The sequence below is a fragment of the Rhinolophus sinicus genome, chromosome 18, assembly GCF_057876585.1.
Source record: "Rhinolophus sinicus isolate RSI-liver-muscle chromosome 18, RSI-T2T, whole genome shotgun sequence".
Taxonomy (NCBI): domain Eukaryota; kingdom Metazoa; phylum Chordata; class Mammalia; order Chiroptera; family Rhinolophidae; genus Rhinolophus; species Rhinolophus sinicus.
In genome coordinates this window covers 72,581,532-72,598,311 of record NC_142518.1, presented here as the reverse complement: position 1 = coordinate 72,598,311, position 16,780 = coordinate 72,581,532, and the positions used below count along the sequence as shown (strand labels likewise).

Genomic DNA, 16,780 nt, shown 5'->3' with positions numbered 1-16,780 from the left:
TGACCTGGGGTCAACAACCTCTTTAGTCTGGGTGTTACCAGTGGGGTGAAGCAATGATGGTGGATGTCATTAATATGCCTACAGGATAAAATTCAAGCTACACATGAGGGCTGTTTTTGTTTATTTGTTTGTTTTGTGTTTTGGGTTTTTTTGAGAGTCAGCTTACCAGTATACCACAGTGTGTACCAGTCCATAATTATTCTTTATTCTTGTTATACTCACTACTTACTCAAATAGGCCATGCTATTTCATGCCAGGATACCTTTCCATGTGTTCTTACCTCTGCTTGGAATGTCCTTCTTGGAATGTTGGACACTGTAGAAATCCTATCCATCCAAAGATAGCTGATCTGTTTCTGCTTTATGTTACCATGTACCTGGTGGTATATGACTCTAAATATGTACTTACCATACTGAACTGCAGTGGATTGTTAGGTGTCCTCCTTTACTGGAAATTCTTTAAGGGTAATCCACTATTTCTTATTTATCTCTGTATCCCTAGTACTTAGGACAGTGTCTGTTATGTAGTTGTATTCACTAAGTCTTTAAAGATTGAATATATGAATAAAAAGAAAGGAGAAAAAGAATAGTATAATGTGATAACGTCTCATACCATCAACAAATGTTTCATTTGCTGCTGCCATTCAGTGGTGTTCATTCCTTATCCAAACCCTCTAAACTCTGGCTAGACTTATAATTGTCAACACTGATTCTAACTGTTAATAATAAAATGAGTTCATTTATGTTAGTTTGGTCTCCCCCGTTGATTATAAATTCATTAGAGGGAGGGATCAAATATTTTTTGGTATGTACTTGTTGAGTTTTAGGTAAATTGAATATTCCTATTCTGAGGTGTGATTTAGTTTCTATTTTTCATTCAGTATACCTTTATCATTAATACTAGTTGCTATTTGCATGAGAGAAATGAAAAGGCCCACAACACTTTTATGTATTTAGTGCTTAAAATTTCTCTCGAGTTAAGAGTAATCCTCAATACTAGACATCAAAAACATAATTTTACAGTAATTTAAAAGAATGGACTTTGAATATTACTGGTAAAACCCTGGGAGCTAATTACTTCAAGATCACTTGAAACTTTAACTCATTCGAGTTTGAAAAATTTCCTGAGGTAGTTAAAGTCACTATTCCCATTATGTTACTTGATTCAATATGAATGTCTTAGATTTTTCTAATAAGAAAAAAACCTGAAGTTCACACAAAAGAGAGACTCAATTTATATTAAGCATCTCCTATGGGCACCTCAGTACTCTATAATGTAGAGTATTGTGAGAGAGGGAGGGGAAAAGACAGAAGTACAGCCCTGGATCTCAAAAATAAATAAGCAAAAATAAGGTGGTTTCATTTGCTACTGTTGGCATTGCTATCATTATATAGAAACAGTGGCTTAGCAAAGGATGCCTTCCAACATGTTGTAGTGTCATTCAGATTAGGAAGCCAAGTAACACTTGAGATGTCTTTTTGGAGACTTAAATCAGAAGTTCAGATCCAAACATCAAGAAAACATCCTTTTTAAAATTTCCCAATGTAAGCTGACTCATTAAAGAAATACAGACATAAGAGAGAAGACAGATTCAGGGAAGGAAATACTTCATTCTGATTGCCTGTTAACTCACCAGAAGTTAATAACCAATCAGATGGCATGCATGGGACAGAACTAGGATGAAAGAAATTCATTCCAATCAGATTGAGAATTTTTAATAGGACTAGAAATAGTGTATTATGTCATATGATTTTATTATGTTTATTTGTAAATCTTATCCATGTGTGTAAAGGTAACTTATTTTGTATATGTTTATCAATTTTAAACTGTCTATCCCATTATTCCCTTAGTACCTGAAACGTAGCAACCACTATTTTTTGCAGCCTTGCCTACAGCGTTATGTCTATAACAGGCAGTCAACTTAGCTATAATAGTCATAAGGAAAATGGGGGAGAAGGGAGAAGCTTACCACTAGATCCTTACAACATGCTGTTGAAGAGTCCTTTCTCGTCAATGCTAGGAATACATCCTCGGTTCCCACCTGCTGTTTGTATATAATCTCATAGCTGAAAAAAAAGTCATTGATATAGAGACTGAAATGAAAGCAATTTCCTATCATAGAGCAGAGAACAAGAAACTTATGAGAACATGCGATTACAAAAATAAAAGGCCTAAATAAATAAAGTACTTGCAGTTTTCAGGCATATAGCAGAACATAAAGGAACAGAAGTCTAGAAATTCAGTCAAAAATATCCAATATTGTAAAGCAGGATTTATATCACATATACCTCTTTTTCTAAAATGAAGCTTAACTGTTTTAGAGTTATACAAATAAAATGGATTGAGGGAACTTCTAATAAGATTCCAAGTAGAAGAAAAAGGGAAGGTCATTTCCAGCAAAAAAAAAAAAAAAAAAAAAAAAAAAAAAGGCTCAGAAGAATAGTGGACTCATAACCCAGGGTTGGCTGGATACATAGAAACTCTCCTCTGCGAAATTTAAGCCACAAAGTTAGAAAAATCTGGGTATAGTACCCTTTCTGTTATTAACTGTGTGACCTTGATCAAGTCACAAACTCGTGGAGTCTTGGCTTCTACAATTGTACAATTTTTGGATGGGGGTGGGTGTGAATTAAATGATTTTTATGGCCTTTTCCACCTCAAAAGTTCTACAATGGAAACACTGGTAATGTAGTCAGCCCAGCTACAGTATAGTGTTTAGAATCTACTCTGACAGAATTCTTAGTTCAATGAAAGATTTTCCTGGTATTTCACCTCACACATGACGATTCACAAATCTTTCCTTTGCCCCAAACCTGGGCCCTTAGAGATAGGATGGTTTATAGAAGCAGCCAGCCATAAGATACCCTATCATTTTAAATGCAATGAAGTAAGCAAACATTTACAAATGATCTTTTCTGTTTAATTCTACCTTATGAAGAAATGGTAACTCTCTGGACAGGAAGCCTGAAGAACTACTTTGAACTTCTGACCACTAGCAAATAGGAATGCCCAAGAATGAAAAAGGGATTTCTCTGACTTGGAACAAAACTAACAACAAGTAGCTATTTGATGTGGAGTATGTTTTTCTTAATAGACTATAACATCTATCAGGTATTTACAAAGGTGAAGCCAGGTTAAAACAAAACAGAAAGGTATAGATCCATATGCCCATGATTCACAAACAGATTCTCTCTAGCTGCTGTTCTTCTCCTCATCTCCAGACACAAGTTTCCAACTGCCTACCATATACATTTGCCTGGATGTCCCAAAGGCACCTCACAGGCCACACATCCAAAGTCAAACTTATTGCTTCCTCTTCCCCTACATTCCCAATGACAGTTAATGACCCTACTATTCACCCGTCACCCAAGCTAGTAGCCTCAGCATCATTTTTGACACTTTCTTTGCATTCATTATATTTAATCAAATACCAAATCTGCCCCCCAAAACAAACAAACAAACAAACAAACAAAACAAAAAACAAACCAACTCTCAAATAAAAATCCTCATTCTTCTCCCTGAGGCCAGTGACTTAGATCAGGCCCTTATTAGTTTTCATTTGGCCACTAATGATTCTTCTTTTGGGAACTGTCTGTCCACATTCTTCACCCATTTCCTTCTTACCCATCAGGACATTTTGAAATATATTTGCATGAGATAGAAAATGAAGATTTAAAAAACTGAAAAAGCAATTTTTTTCATATCCTGACTGGATTACTTATTCATGTAAAGCTTTCATGTTTGTTCTTTCTACAGAACATCAAACATCAAGAAAAGTGAAAATTTACTCAAAGTTGGAGCTTGTCACATATGGATGTTTGACATTTATTACACAATATGAAAAATGAGTGTCTTAATTCTTACCTTTCATATGGATGTGTGTGTACTGTATAAACATAACCTAAGATGAATTCTCTTCATTCTTAACATGTAGACAATAATGTTTTAAAATCCTCTTTGATTTTTTAATGAGGTTTATGGTTTTTTAACATTGTTTATTTGAAAGCTGAATACTTTTTTTACTGTTAATTATCTGCAGTCTCCTACTGCTTCTAATTTCAGAACTGACTTAGAAGATAGAAGCATAGAGATGTTTTTTGAAGCATTGAACACAGCTTCACAGTCATAGTCAATGTGGAACATTGGGTAATTAAATGCAGGTTTTTGACGTATAAACATAGTATAATAATTTAGATTGTATGAATACTTATAATTTAATAGGCTGTTTTCCCCCTGTTACTTTCACATTATACAACTAACTGACATTAAATACAAATTTATAATGGAAATGACTGTATTTTTCATTTTTTTGTTAGATAACAACTGAAAGGAAGGTCTTAGGTTTTATTATTTATTTCTGTTCGAGAAGGAAAAAAACATCAATTATACATGCCTATAGTGTGTCACTATAGTTTTATCTTTTATGTGGTATAAGTTACTTTATGATTCTTCTCAAAAATATAATGGTATCAGATAACAAATCTAGTTTAAACCCCTAAACACACTGCTGGCTTCATTTGACTTACTCTGGTAGTTCTCTAACATCCCACATGTCGTCATGCTCTGCTCCTTCTGGAACTTTATTTGGATTCCAGATGTCCTCGCTAGTTTCACCAGTGGTTTGAGGAGGAATGACTATGAAGAAAGGGAAGATAAAGCTGAAACTGTTGCCCATTTCCCGCCTTGAAATTGCTCCTGTTCTTCTCTATAATCAGTTTGGGATCACGGAAGTACAACATTTTTTATTTGAAATCACTAGCTTGTTTTTGGTCAAAATAAGCTAAATTAGTAACAACTGATTAAATTTTTAAATAAAATACACAACCCATAATTGTAGAATTGTAATAATAATTGTTGAAAATTTTGAAAAGACATTTAAGCAAATAGAAGAAGAAAAAACAATCACAATCCAACTGCCCGGAGATAATCAATGATAGCATTTGGGCCTCTCTCTCTCTCTCATCATATTTTAGTCTAGTATTTTCCTCATGTAGACATGAGCTTTAAAGAAAATCTCTATCACTTGGCCTTTATGTAGACCTGAGCACGTGCCTGGGTTTCTATATGTCACCTATAAATGTTTAAAAGTAAATAGGTATGCAAAACCCAGCTTATACTTGTTCTAACTATTGGGGCAGCAAATGGAAATCCACATTAGATGCAGGACATTATTTTGAGTCTAAGCGTCTCCCAAAATGCAACTGATTTTCGGATTTTCAGTTCTGCTAATTCTTTTGAAATTATCTGCTTCTGTCTAGCATGGGCTTTGTAAAGCCTAATTACAGATTTATATATAATGCTTACATATGACTCATTGTTCTCAGAATTGAGATTAATTAGACCCACATTATCAGAAATTCAGGCAGCACAGAAATACATCCAAATTTGACCAGTCTTCCATGAATTGAATATCTCTTGAATGAGGCAAATAGACTCTTGAGTATGTAGAGCAATAATAACTGAAATTTTAAAATAATCTACTCAGGCCTCATTTTTATCCACTATTTTAGATATTTTTCCAGATAAATTCTTTTACAATTAGTTAAATTGAAGAGAGGGCTTCACTTCCTTTCCCTGCCTACCTTCTGGTAACTGTGATCATGACCAACAGAATTAAAGCCTTTTATATTTTTAAAGACGTGTAAAATGTTCAGCTCTGTGAAAATGTATAGGCCAAAATGCTGGGAAAACACCCAAAAATATTTATTCTAGTTTATTGGAACTGTGACTCTATAAGTCACATCATGGGCTTTAATTTGTGTTTTAATATAAGACAAAATTGTGTAGTTTTTGTTTTGTTTTGTTTTATTTTGTTTTCCAAGAGACTATTAGCTCAATGGGGGCAGAGACCTCTTCTACTTTGATCTCCCTTGTAGTCTCAGAGATTATCATGCTGCCTGTTACCTAATGGCTCTCAATAAATCTTTATTGAATGAATTAATGGATAAATTCTGTGAAATTGCCAGAATATAGCATGGTAGAAGGTGAAGCTAAACATCTTGGTAACTAGACCCTAAATAATAAGCTATTTGACCACACATGACTTTGTGGTTTTCCATCTCAGGAAATATGGCAAAACGTGATTAATTCAAGGCAAATTAATTTTCATTACTAGAAAACTGACTTAACTGCAACAGTCGAGTAAAAACAGCATCTTTATATGTAAATGGCTGTTCAACATTTCCACAATTATCTGAGTTCATCTTTAATAAGTGCTAGTGTTAGTATTACTTTCCCTGTAATTATACTGTCAAAGAAAAGATTGTTGGCTATTTTGACCTATATACTTTAATAAATAACTTACCTTTGAGCTCTTCTGTTTTTGGTGGTCCAATATTCCCAGGATCCATGGCTCCAATTGCAGATGAATAAGTTGACTGGGAGAAAAGAAACACAGTTCCACATTCTGCAAGTAATACTTGTCTAACTTACATGACCAGTAATACTTTAAATTCGATAAGCATTTCTTCTAAAATTTCATAGTACTTTTCAGTTTAATTACCCATCGCTGTTATACAACAGAGAGACAGATGTGCAGTATTATTTTGAATGTGTTTTCCTTGTCCTTTCAAAAAGTATTTGGTTAAATAGACCCTATGCCAGAATTGATCTTTGATCAGACTAAATCCCCAGTTCCATCCCAGTGAATTATGGATCCCTGGGGACGGGAAAGAGCCATATTTATTTCTTTGAAGATTAGAACCAAGTGTTAGTATAATAGCATCGACACCTTTGGGTTTTGGCAGTGTCTGGTCACAGTTAGATGGGGGATAGAAGTATGGGAAAGTTTTACAGCAATAAAAACAAACCACTAAATAGAGTTTAAGTATTTAGACATCAAATGACTCATTCAACAGTCCTGATTTACAGCTTTTACTTCTTTCCACTGTGAATATGAAACACTGCCTAGTCCCCCCACTTCATGACACTGAATTCCTGGATTTAAACAGCAACCCCAAACTAATAGTGTCAAATACATGCTGAGCCACTACAGTCTTCATACATGTTCAAGTTTATTTTGCTGTATTCTGCACAAGCGTACGTACCCCACAGGACTGCCCCTGACAAGAACAGCTTTCCTTTTTCAAATAAAAATAACACATATTACAGCATCAGTATAGTGGCAACCACTTCATTGGTCCCTCTTAAGGGTTCTTTGATATTTTTGATATTTCAAGAAAATCCCAATAAATTTAATAAAATAAAATTTAAAAAAAGAAAAAAAAAAGAAAATCCCGATATTTTACTAATTGTTCTTGCTAATGTCAGACTGCGCTCCAGTGCACTCCATTGCTGGCAGTCAAAAATTTCTTATCCCCTTGGATCTTGGCAAACTAGCACCTCTAGCTCTTCTTTCTCAGGTCCCTGCACTAATCTTGTGATTTAAAACATGTATGAAAGTTACCATGTATTGTTTGGACAGGAGGAATAGTGTCTACCCTTGAAAGATGGTGGAAAAGCTCACCTGGGTCTTTTTATGCTAAATTATTCCAACAGCTATAAATCAGAAATTAATTTATAGCATTTCAACAGTTTCTGAGACAGTCACTATTCCTTTCCAAAAGGTGCTTCAAATGGGCTATGTATGTGGTTAAGTTGTTACAGGCATTTTTATGTAAAAATCCCAAGATGGTATTCTGTACATTTTTTTTTTCTTTTTAAGCACTAAGATCATATAAACTTGTAGTGCTTTTGTTAAATTATTAATCACCAGAATACTAATAGTCAATCAGGGTAAAGCATTTCTTGGAACATGAGGGCCTCTTGTTGAGTGCCTCCTTCCATAAAAAACTAACATCTGTAGAAATAAAACTTGAACATTCCTGACAAAAAATTGTATGGACAGTGATGAGTGGATCAGTATATCAGAACACATGGGGGAGTTTCAGTTTATTAACTTAATGAAAGTAAATGATTAAAAATAAAATTTTCAAGTGAAAAGATAGATCAGGATAATAAAAACATTAAAAACCATCTGGCAACTGTTTTCTATAAGAATATCATTTCAGCCTTTACCATGAATCCACCTCCAACTATCTGAGCAATTTATCTTTGCAAGTCATGCCATTTTGCAATATGTAAGAGAGTTAGAACATCCTTGTTACGACGTGTGTGAAGAGTGGTGAACTGTATTTCCCACAGGTTTTAAGATCCCCTAATGAGCTAAGAAAAACAACAACAGACATAACTTGTCTTTTGAATCTTCCAGATTCATCACAATTAATGGTGGCCATAGTATAAATGAACCAATGTGTATGCAACAGTTATGCTGTTTTCAGGAGTGTATTTTCAAAAACACATCACTCTTGCAATCATTTTACAGCTCCCAAGATTAATACATGCTAACAAATGTTTCTCTCCTGGACAATTTAATAGTTCATTAGAAACATTAATTATTCTGCCACTGTTCTGATAATCCAATTCTATACCCTCTAATGATATCTCCACTGTGGTGTATGAATGACCAATTATTTCAAAATTGCTTATAACCCAGATATACAGAATCCTACACTACTATAGTAATTTTCCTCTATAAATTGTACAATTTGGTAAAAACAATCCTAGTCTCTCTATTCTCATAAGCACTCATCTTTACCCTAGAAACACCTCTAGATGCAAATAAACATCTTCATACTTAAGCACCAAAGGGAAGCTGCTTTGTAACCAGAATAAGCCCTTATTTCTGAATCTGTTCCAATTACAAGTTCCACTTCCCTTTGTTCAAGATCAGTGTTTCTCAAATACTTAATATACTTTTTCTGTTTGACATAACCCCACCTTTTGGAAGACATATCATTCTACTTCAGCTAAGGTGGCAAAAATGAGCTTGCCTTCCCAACTGCGTTGATTCATTGCTCCTAACTTTTTATCCTGCGTCTTACATGTGTGTGTGTATCTATCTATCTATCTGTCTGTCTGTCTGTCTGTCTGTCTGTCTGTCTGTCTGTCTGTCTATCTATCTATCTATCTATCTATCTATCTATCTATCTATCTATCTATCTATCTATCCATCTCTTCTATGCTGTTATTAACATCCTGTTTTTTGGCCTCTCCTAAGACTTTTCCCTGACTCAAACTTCTTGGTTCCTGATCTTGGCTCCAAGCTGATTCAGTTCCCCTCTTCTACAAATTTTATTTTCAGCGCATGTCTTATTTGATTCGGCCCTCTTCCACCTAAGTTCTTCTTGGAGGACGGAAGCTAAATCTAGTTTCAATCCAAGCCACTAAATTTGTTGCCTGTTCAGATTATACTTGTTTTCCCACACAATGGCAGAAAAGAAAAGAATTTTGGGAGGAGCAAATTGATATGTATTTTCATGGGAGATGGTTTGCTCATGGTAAACTGGTCATAATAATGAAAAACTGCATTAAAATAAGTTAAAGCAAATCGATATGTTCTGCTATAGTGTGAGATTTCTGCCCCAAATTTCTTTTGCCTTCACACAGGCAGTCTGATAGCCAAGGTTCACTGATATTTAAGGAGTAGGAGAATGGAGGAGAGAGGGTTACATAAAAGTATTTTGATTATACTGGGAATACTGGCAGTGACTGTGGAGTGGCCAAAGGTCAGTTCATGGAACTCTCCTAAACAAAATGAAACCCATCTTTTTGCTGCAAACCTCCCTGGGGTTACCTGTCCTGACCCCAAATGCTATTCAACTACGTAATTACATTCCACAGCTTTATGTGAGCATGGACCCGGATGCCAATTTCAGTAGGCTGCCGCTAGTTTGTCCTCTTATTTGGCTCAAAGTATTTTCTGTTCTGCTTTCATGTGCAGACAAATAAAAAAATTAAGGGGACTGGATTTGGGTGGCATAATTAATGCTCTGTTGAAATTGTTTGTTTTATAGAAATATTGTCTAGGATTAAAAATCCTAGCTATCACTCTTTGCAATGGTTGTCAAGCATTCTTTGGCCAAAAATATAAATGACAAACATTTTGAAATGTGGTTATTGCTACCATAGTTACAGAACGATTTTCTTATTTAGCGTTCAGGTAGTTTAGAAAAAATGTAATTATGTTTGCTAGAAATGTACTAGAGATTACACTGTCATGCATAATCAAACCTGCAACGTCCTGTGTATTGGATGACACAGCCCCGCTCCCACAGCAAGGTTGGAATAAGTTGTTCAAATATAGTTTCACAGTGTATTATGAAAATAACTAAAACTCATTTGTAAGTATACAACCACCTGTCCGGATTCAAAATCATCCTCTTCTTCAGGATAAAGTAGCTTAGAGAGAGCTTGCAGTGCTGAAACTGAAGAAACAGTTTCAGTGTCCATATTTTCATATTCTGTACTTTCAGTCTCCATATTTTCAATTTCTGTATGTTCAGATTCCATATTATCCGATTCCATATTATCCGATTCCATATTCTGAGGAAGAAGATAATCAGAAAGAGGTACTTTAGTTTTCAGTTTTCTATTTTATTTAAGACATGAAGTGGGGTTTTTAAAAAAAAATTTTTTTTGGTTGTATTTCCCTTCTTTCCCTTGGTTGCTCCATTATCTCTATCCTTCCTTGAAAATCCTTGTAAACTCCTTCAGATATGGTATGTATTTTGCTGACTCACAGACCTGGGGTGGCAAGTAAACTCAAATATTCATCTTACTTTACTGAAACTTCACACTCAAGCTAACAAGCATTTATTGAGCACCTACTATAGTGGTTCTCAGGTTTCAGTGTGCTTAAGAATCACTTGGGGTGTTAAAAATGCAGATTCTCAGCCCTACCTCCTAAGAAAGTGGATGTCAGTGTCATATAGAATGTACATCATTATTTGGAAACATACCTGTATAGACTACCTTTTTATCTGTCTCATTTATGCTGTCTAGGCTGTATATTCCATTTAGTGAACTGAAAAGAATGTTTGTTGGGGGGGGTGACTCAAGGAACTTACTTCACAGTTTTGCAGACCTGCACAGGCAGACCTGTACCTTCTGCTTTATTTAAATTTTTAATTAACTGTCGATGATACCTAGCTTTATATTGCCATTTGAGAACCCTAATGGATTGATTCATTGACTTTAGTGGAAGTTCACGCAAAGCAAATTGTTTTTCTGATTATAATAATGATACTATATAAGTCAATTGTGGAAATTTTAGGAAATAATACATTAGTAGTGTAAATAAGAAAATCACAACTACCTATAATCCTATCAACCAGACATCAGTCTTTTAAATAATCTCTACAGTTATATTTGGAGTAGGAATTCAGGATCCTTAAAAATCTTGGAGGTGTCAGACTTGAATAATAACTTGAATAAATACAGCAGAATTAGGACTATTGTTAGTGACTTAGGCATAAATATAATGGGAATATTTTCTACACTTCTGCTGATATTTTTAAACATTATTTTATAATATCAGTTCACAGGAAACATTACTGCTTTTATTAAATGACCCACTAAAAATTTTGCATTGCGCCTGGAACAGGAATACAAAAGGATTCTCAAATGTGTACTGGTACAATCACCTATTAAAATCAATCTGCATGCAGATGGTGTTTTACAAACCTTCTGTTTTACTATTATGTTTTACCATTATTTTTGACTTTCTTTTTTAAATGGAAAACTGATTTTAATGCTTAATAGGAAATGTCAAGGGTATGAAACAAATGTTAGGTTGCCCTGTACATCTAGCATGAAGGCAGTGTATCATAGTGGTTAAGAGTAAGGGCTTTGGAATCACGCTGCCTAGATTTGTATCTATCGTTTACTTCCTAGCTCTGTGACTTTCGGCACATCATTTAAACTTTCTATAACTCATTTTCCTTATCTATAAAATGGGAATAATAATGTTGCAACCTCATAGGGTTGTTACAAGGATTATGTAGCTTAATGCATGTAAAAGATCTTGGAACAGTGCCTGGCACATATTAAGCACTCAGCATATATTAGCTATTATCGGTCCTCTAAAAATTTAATTTTGTTGGGCATGAATATTACTTCTAATGATATTGAATGAGTTAATAATAAAACTCATTACATTGGAAACTCATTAAATTGGAAAAGGTGAAAAAAGAGATGATAGGGGCCGGCCCGGTGGCTCGGGCGGTTAGAGCTCCATGCTCCTAACTCCGAAGGCTGCCAGTTCAATTCCCACATGGGCCAGTGGGCTCTCAACCACAAGGCTGCCAGTTCAACTCCTCCAGTCCCACAAGGGATGGTGGGTTCCGCCCCCTGCAATTAAGATTGAACACGGCACCTTGAGCTGAGCTGCTGCTGAGCTCCCGGATGGCTCAGTTGGTTGGAGTGTGTCCTCTCAACCACAAGGTTGCCGGTTCGACTCCCGCAAGGGATGGTGGGCTGTGCCCCCTGCAACTAGAAAACGGCAACTGGACCTGGAGCTGAGCTGCGCCCTCCACAACTAAGATTGAAATGACAACAACTTGAAGCTGAATGGGCACCCTCCACAGCTAAGATTGAAAGGACAACAACTTGACTTGGAAAAAAGGCCTGGAAGTACACACTGTTCCCCAATAAAGTCCTGTTCCCCTTCCCCAATAAAATCTTTAAAAAAGGAAAAAAAAAGACAACGAAAAATGTTGAAACATCACACACACAAAAAAAGAGAGATGGTAAAACAATCTTCTCTTATAGTATGGTCTGGTAGTCTGCTATGGAAATAAATAATTGACACATATTAAATTTTTTAAAAAAGGTTCCTGTTTATATTTTAAAAGTCCCAGTTGATTACATGTCCATTAAATATTTACTTAGCATTCAAAGCAAAAAGTTTGAAACATTTTCTACCTTTGACAACGAAAGGGGAAAATGGATCCAAATATCAGATGCAATGATATAATTAGTATTTTGAGTTGAGACTGTACAGTGAGACTTTAAAAAAGAACAAATATCACAGTAATTGTTTTTTTTATTTCAGCATTAACTACCTTATAAAATTGTTTTGATGGCCATATCATGCAACATCGTTGAAAGAGTTTGCTAAATTTGAAAAGCCATGTAAAATATCATTATTGTCTGGCACAAAGTGCCAAGACTCACAGATACCTGATGATGAGGCTTGTGTGAGAGCTCAGTGGTGGGCTGATGAGAGGGGAATAAACTGTAAGCAGTAAAGCTAATTCAGAAGCAGGGTATACAGAAGTCCCAAATGTAGTGTTTGAGATAGCAATCAGAACTGGTATTTATGCATTCTCATCTGCTTGGCAGGGACATGGCAGTGGGAGTTTTGAGACATGAGCAGAAAGTTTGAATAGTTGTGGTTACAGGGAAGACTAGTGTGAAGTAGGACCCTGGTCCATAGGTGGGGTATAGGAGGCAGGGTCCATTTCTTCAGGATTGTGAGGGAGTTGGTAGCTAGATGAAGGTTCAGAATAGGGCAGGGCTCAACGTCACAGCCGGAGAAGAGAAGATGAACCAGGCCCTGCATCAAAGGCTTTGTCATGTTACATGGGCAGCCACAGCACAGGTTATAAAGGAAGCCTGTGATTAAGTGTGTACACTGGATACTGGATTTAGGGAAAACAGATTAATTCTAAATCCCCATCCGCTGGGAAGGAGCTCTGGCCTGGTTCTCATTTAATGAGTGGCAGGGCATCATGAGTAGTGGGAAGCTATACCTATAGGCTAAACAGCTTCAATAACTGAAGCTGGCATATAGTCAGCAATCAATGAACATAAATGAAGCATGATGAAATTCATACGAATGCTATATTTCAAAGTAGTCACCTTGGAAGGTTACACACTAATGTAAATTATGCTATCAATGCTCAAAATATTTTGGAATTGCCTTCATAAGTATCACCAAGAAAATAGATATCATTATGGTACCACTCAGTTTGATTACACATTAGATTTGTCTCCAAGTGATTTCTAGATATATCTAGATATCACGTCTACTTTCAAAATATGGAGATTTGCTACTTTTAGGATATTCAAAAGAATATGCTATATTCCTGAAGGCAGTTCTAAAAGAATAGTTTCAAAGGTAATTTGTGCAATAACAACAGCATTAGAATAAGTGGATAGCCTCCCAAGGTGACAGCTTTGAAGGGGATACCACCCCTTGGGATGTATATGTTTGAGTGTATTTGTTAAAGAAATAATTCACAATAATTTGTAGTAACACTCTATGTCTCTGAAGCATACTAGGAATTGGACTTCTTAAATTCCAGGTTATGCTGGCATAGATTCATACTTAGCTAAATTAGAGTAGAAATATCATAGTAAAATTGGCACTTTAGCAAAAATAATTTTAATAAGGCAATTGTTATAATAATCTGTAAACGCAAAATAGTAAATCATGACAAGTTTGTCGATATTGTATTTTGAGAAACAAAACAATCACCAATACTTTGTGAATATGTAAATAGTTCAAAGTATCAAAAGAGAAAAATAATGTGCATTTTTGGGAAAATATTTTAAATTCAATTAAAATGAAGATTCTACTAGGTTTTTTAGAAGTTTAACAAATTAAGAATAATTTACAAACTATACTAAAATATATTAAAGTTCATTTGACACAAACAGATAACATTGGAAAAACTAAAGCAAGATGCCGTTTTATGAACCCTGCAGTGTTATTTCTTTGTAGGGCTATCTAATATTTGTAAATTTGATATACATTAAGTTCAGCTTGAGCCTGGTAATCAAGGTCCTTCAGGATATAACCCCAACCTAATTTTCTGTCCTTCCCTATTATTTTCCTACATGTAATCCTCATTCTGTTAAAAACTGAACTGCTTATTAAACATACCAAATAATCTTCTGCCTTTGTACCTTGGAATATATTCTTCCTTTTTCCTAGACTACTCAGGTAGTATAGTGTAGTGATAATAAATAAATAAATAAATAAATAAATAAATAAATAAATAAAAGATTCTAGAGCCACACTGCTTATGTTTGAATCTGGCTTTGCCACTTAAATAGGCCAAGAATAAATTTAAACTAAGGAAAATTTAATAGGAATTTCATTAAAACAATATATATTGCTAAGTCTTTTAATTGAGATTTGGCTATTCAGAAAATAAATCTTCTAGGCCCTTCATTTTTATTTCACTCATTCTCATTTGTTATGCCAATTCCAGTGGCAGCATATTCTAGACAGAGCCTTTGATTTTCCCAGACCAACCTGAGCCTTACGGCCTTCATAAATAGACGTGTGATTGGGGGACCTCTCTTGGTACTAGATACAATGAGCTAAAGAGACTGACCCTGCAGAACCGGCTAATTGCCATAACAATGGAGCCAGTTAGGGACTAAACAAGCTCAACCAGGATAGTTCTAGACCCAAGGTACTGAACCTGTTTGTGAGGGCTGGGATCATGCTTTCTATTGTATATATGTCCATTCACAGTTTCACTGGGGATGGCTCTTTGACTTGAACTAATTGGAGAGAAGTCTAGGTTAAATGAGTAAAAACTGTGAATTTTAGACTATTACAAAAGTAATGATATTTTATTAATTTAAGTATATATAGAAAATATAATCAGAATAATAGAGAATCACCAAATAGTATCCTTTGGGAATGTTAGTTTAATAGGTAAATCCATATCCATTTGTAAAGTACTGACTGCTTATAGACAAATGATTTCAAAGTATTCAAAATCCGTTTACTCTCTTAAATAAATTTGGCATTTCTTCTGCAACTTTATTTACACAATGTCTTATTTAGCAATACCTGTATTAAAGTTCTTCTGAAAACACACACACAAAAACATCATCTCTGCATATGTCTGAATTAAATTATAATGTATTGGCTAATTGGTTTTTACATTTCTTTGACAGCTATACACATCAGTGATTCCCTTCCTATTAAAAATAATTCATTTTCACATTGTTTTTACAATACCAAGAAGGCTTTCCTTTTGTAGGTCTCTAATTTTCACTCCCACCAAAGGTATCAAGTCATAAGGAACTATGGGGACTTAACAGAATTTTTGTTACTGATTTAAAATATATTTAATGGAAGATAATTTTTGAAAGTACCTGGCATTTTTCATAAACTTAAAGGTCAAGAAATGAGCCTCTTTAAATTTAATATTTCCTCTATTATCCTTTATTTTAGCCAAACTTAACATACTTGTAAATAACTCTTTCCTGTTTCTCTGTCTCATTCTCACATTCCACTTCTATCTATAAAGGAGTTGAGACAGCAAATTTTCCTTCACTACCTTGAAAAAATTTTCCCCAACTCAACAAGCCTGTCTTCTTCATTTCTTTGGTAATGGTCTCTGTTCTGAATCCTTGTCACAACTGGAGAAATTATTAGGAGAAATGACCCCTATCTCTCTGGTCAAACTCGGTTTTCTCCCCTCACTCAGATTTCACATTGCCAGTTTCTCACCTGCTAACGGGTACAGTCCAATGACTTGTAATCAGCCCTTGGCGAGTAGCAGGTTTGGTAGGTACATGTAGTCTTTGTACTGCACACTCCAGTCCACTAAGTGTGGCCTGACTGCTTCTCACTTGTCAGGGGATCTGATCAATGTCCGTTGTAACCCTCCAGCAACAGCATTCACATTCTCGCACACATAACATTGTCTACGTAGCGAGTGACGCAGGCCAATTTTTTCACTCTGAATAGCGTTATACCCCTAAAAAATATGTCCCATCCAAGGCATGCTGGTCCAGAATAAATCATGCCTACACATGTAAAAGAGAAGGTACAGAGGCTGCTCTGACATGGAGCACCCAGATCTACCTATAAGGAAATGTAGTTTTCACTCCCAAATTAGTGTTACAACCATAAGTGCGTGTGAGAGAGTGGAGTGAAAGGTATTGGAAAGCGTTCACTTGTTCATTTTGG

General features: G+C 35.2%; 1 protein-coding gene across 1 annotated transcript in view; it reads right to left on the bottom strand.

Moving 5' to 3' along the window:
- DNAAF6 (dynein axonemal assembly factor 6) overlaps window positions 1–16,780 on the bottom strand; it is a 44,395-nt gene that overhangs the window by 26,892 nt on the left and 723 nt on the right. The window contains exons 2-5 of the mRNA XM_019717704.3: window positions 10,198–10,383; window positions 6,305–6,377; window positions 4,527–4,635; window positions 1,970–2,066 (exon numbers count right to left, since the gene is read on the bottom strand). Of these exons, the coding sequence (XP_019573263.2) occupies window positions 1,970–2,066; window positions 4,527–4,635; window positions 6,305–6,377; window positions 10,198–10,380 (462 nt within the window). The 5' untranslated portion in view covers window positions 10,381–10,383. The remainder of the gene's footprint in view (window positions 1–1,969; window positions 2,067–4,526; window positions 4,636–6,304; window positions 6,378–10,197; window positions 10,384–16,780) is intronic.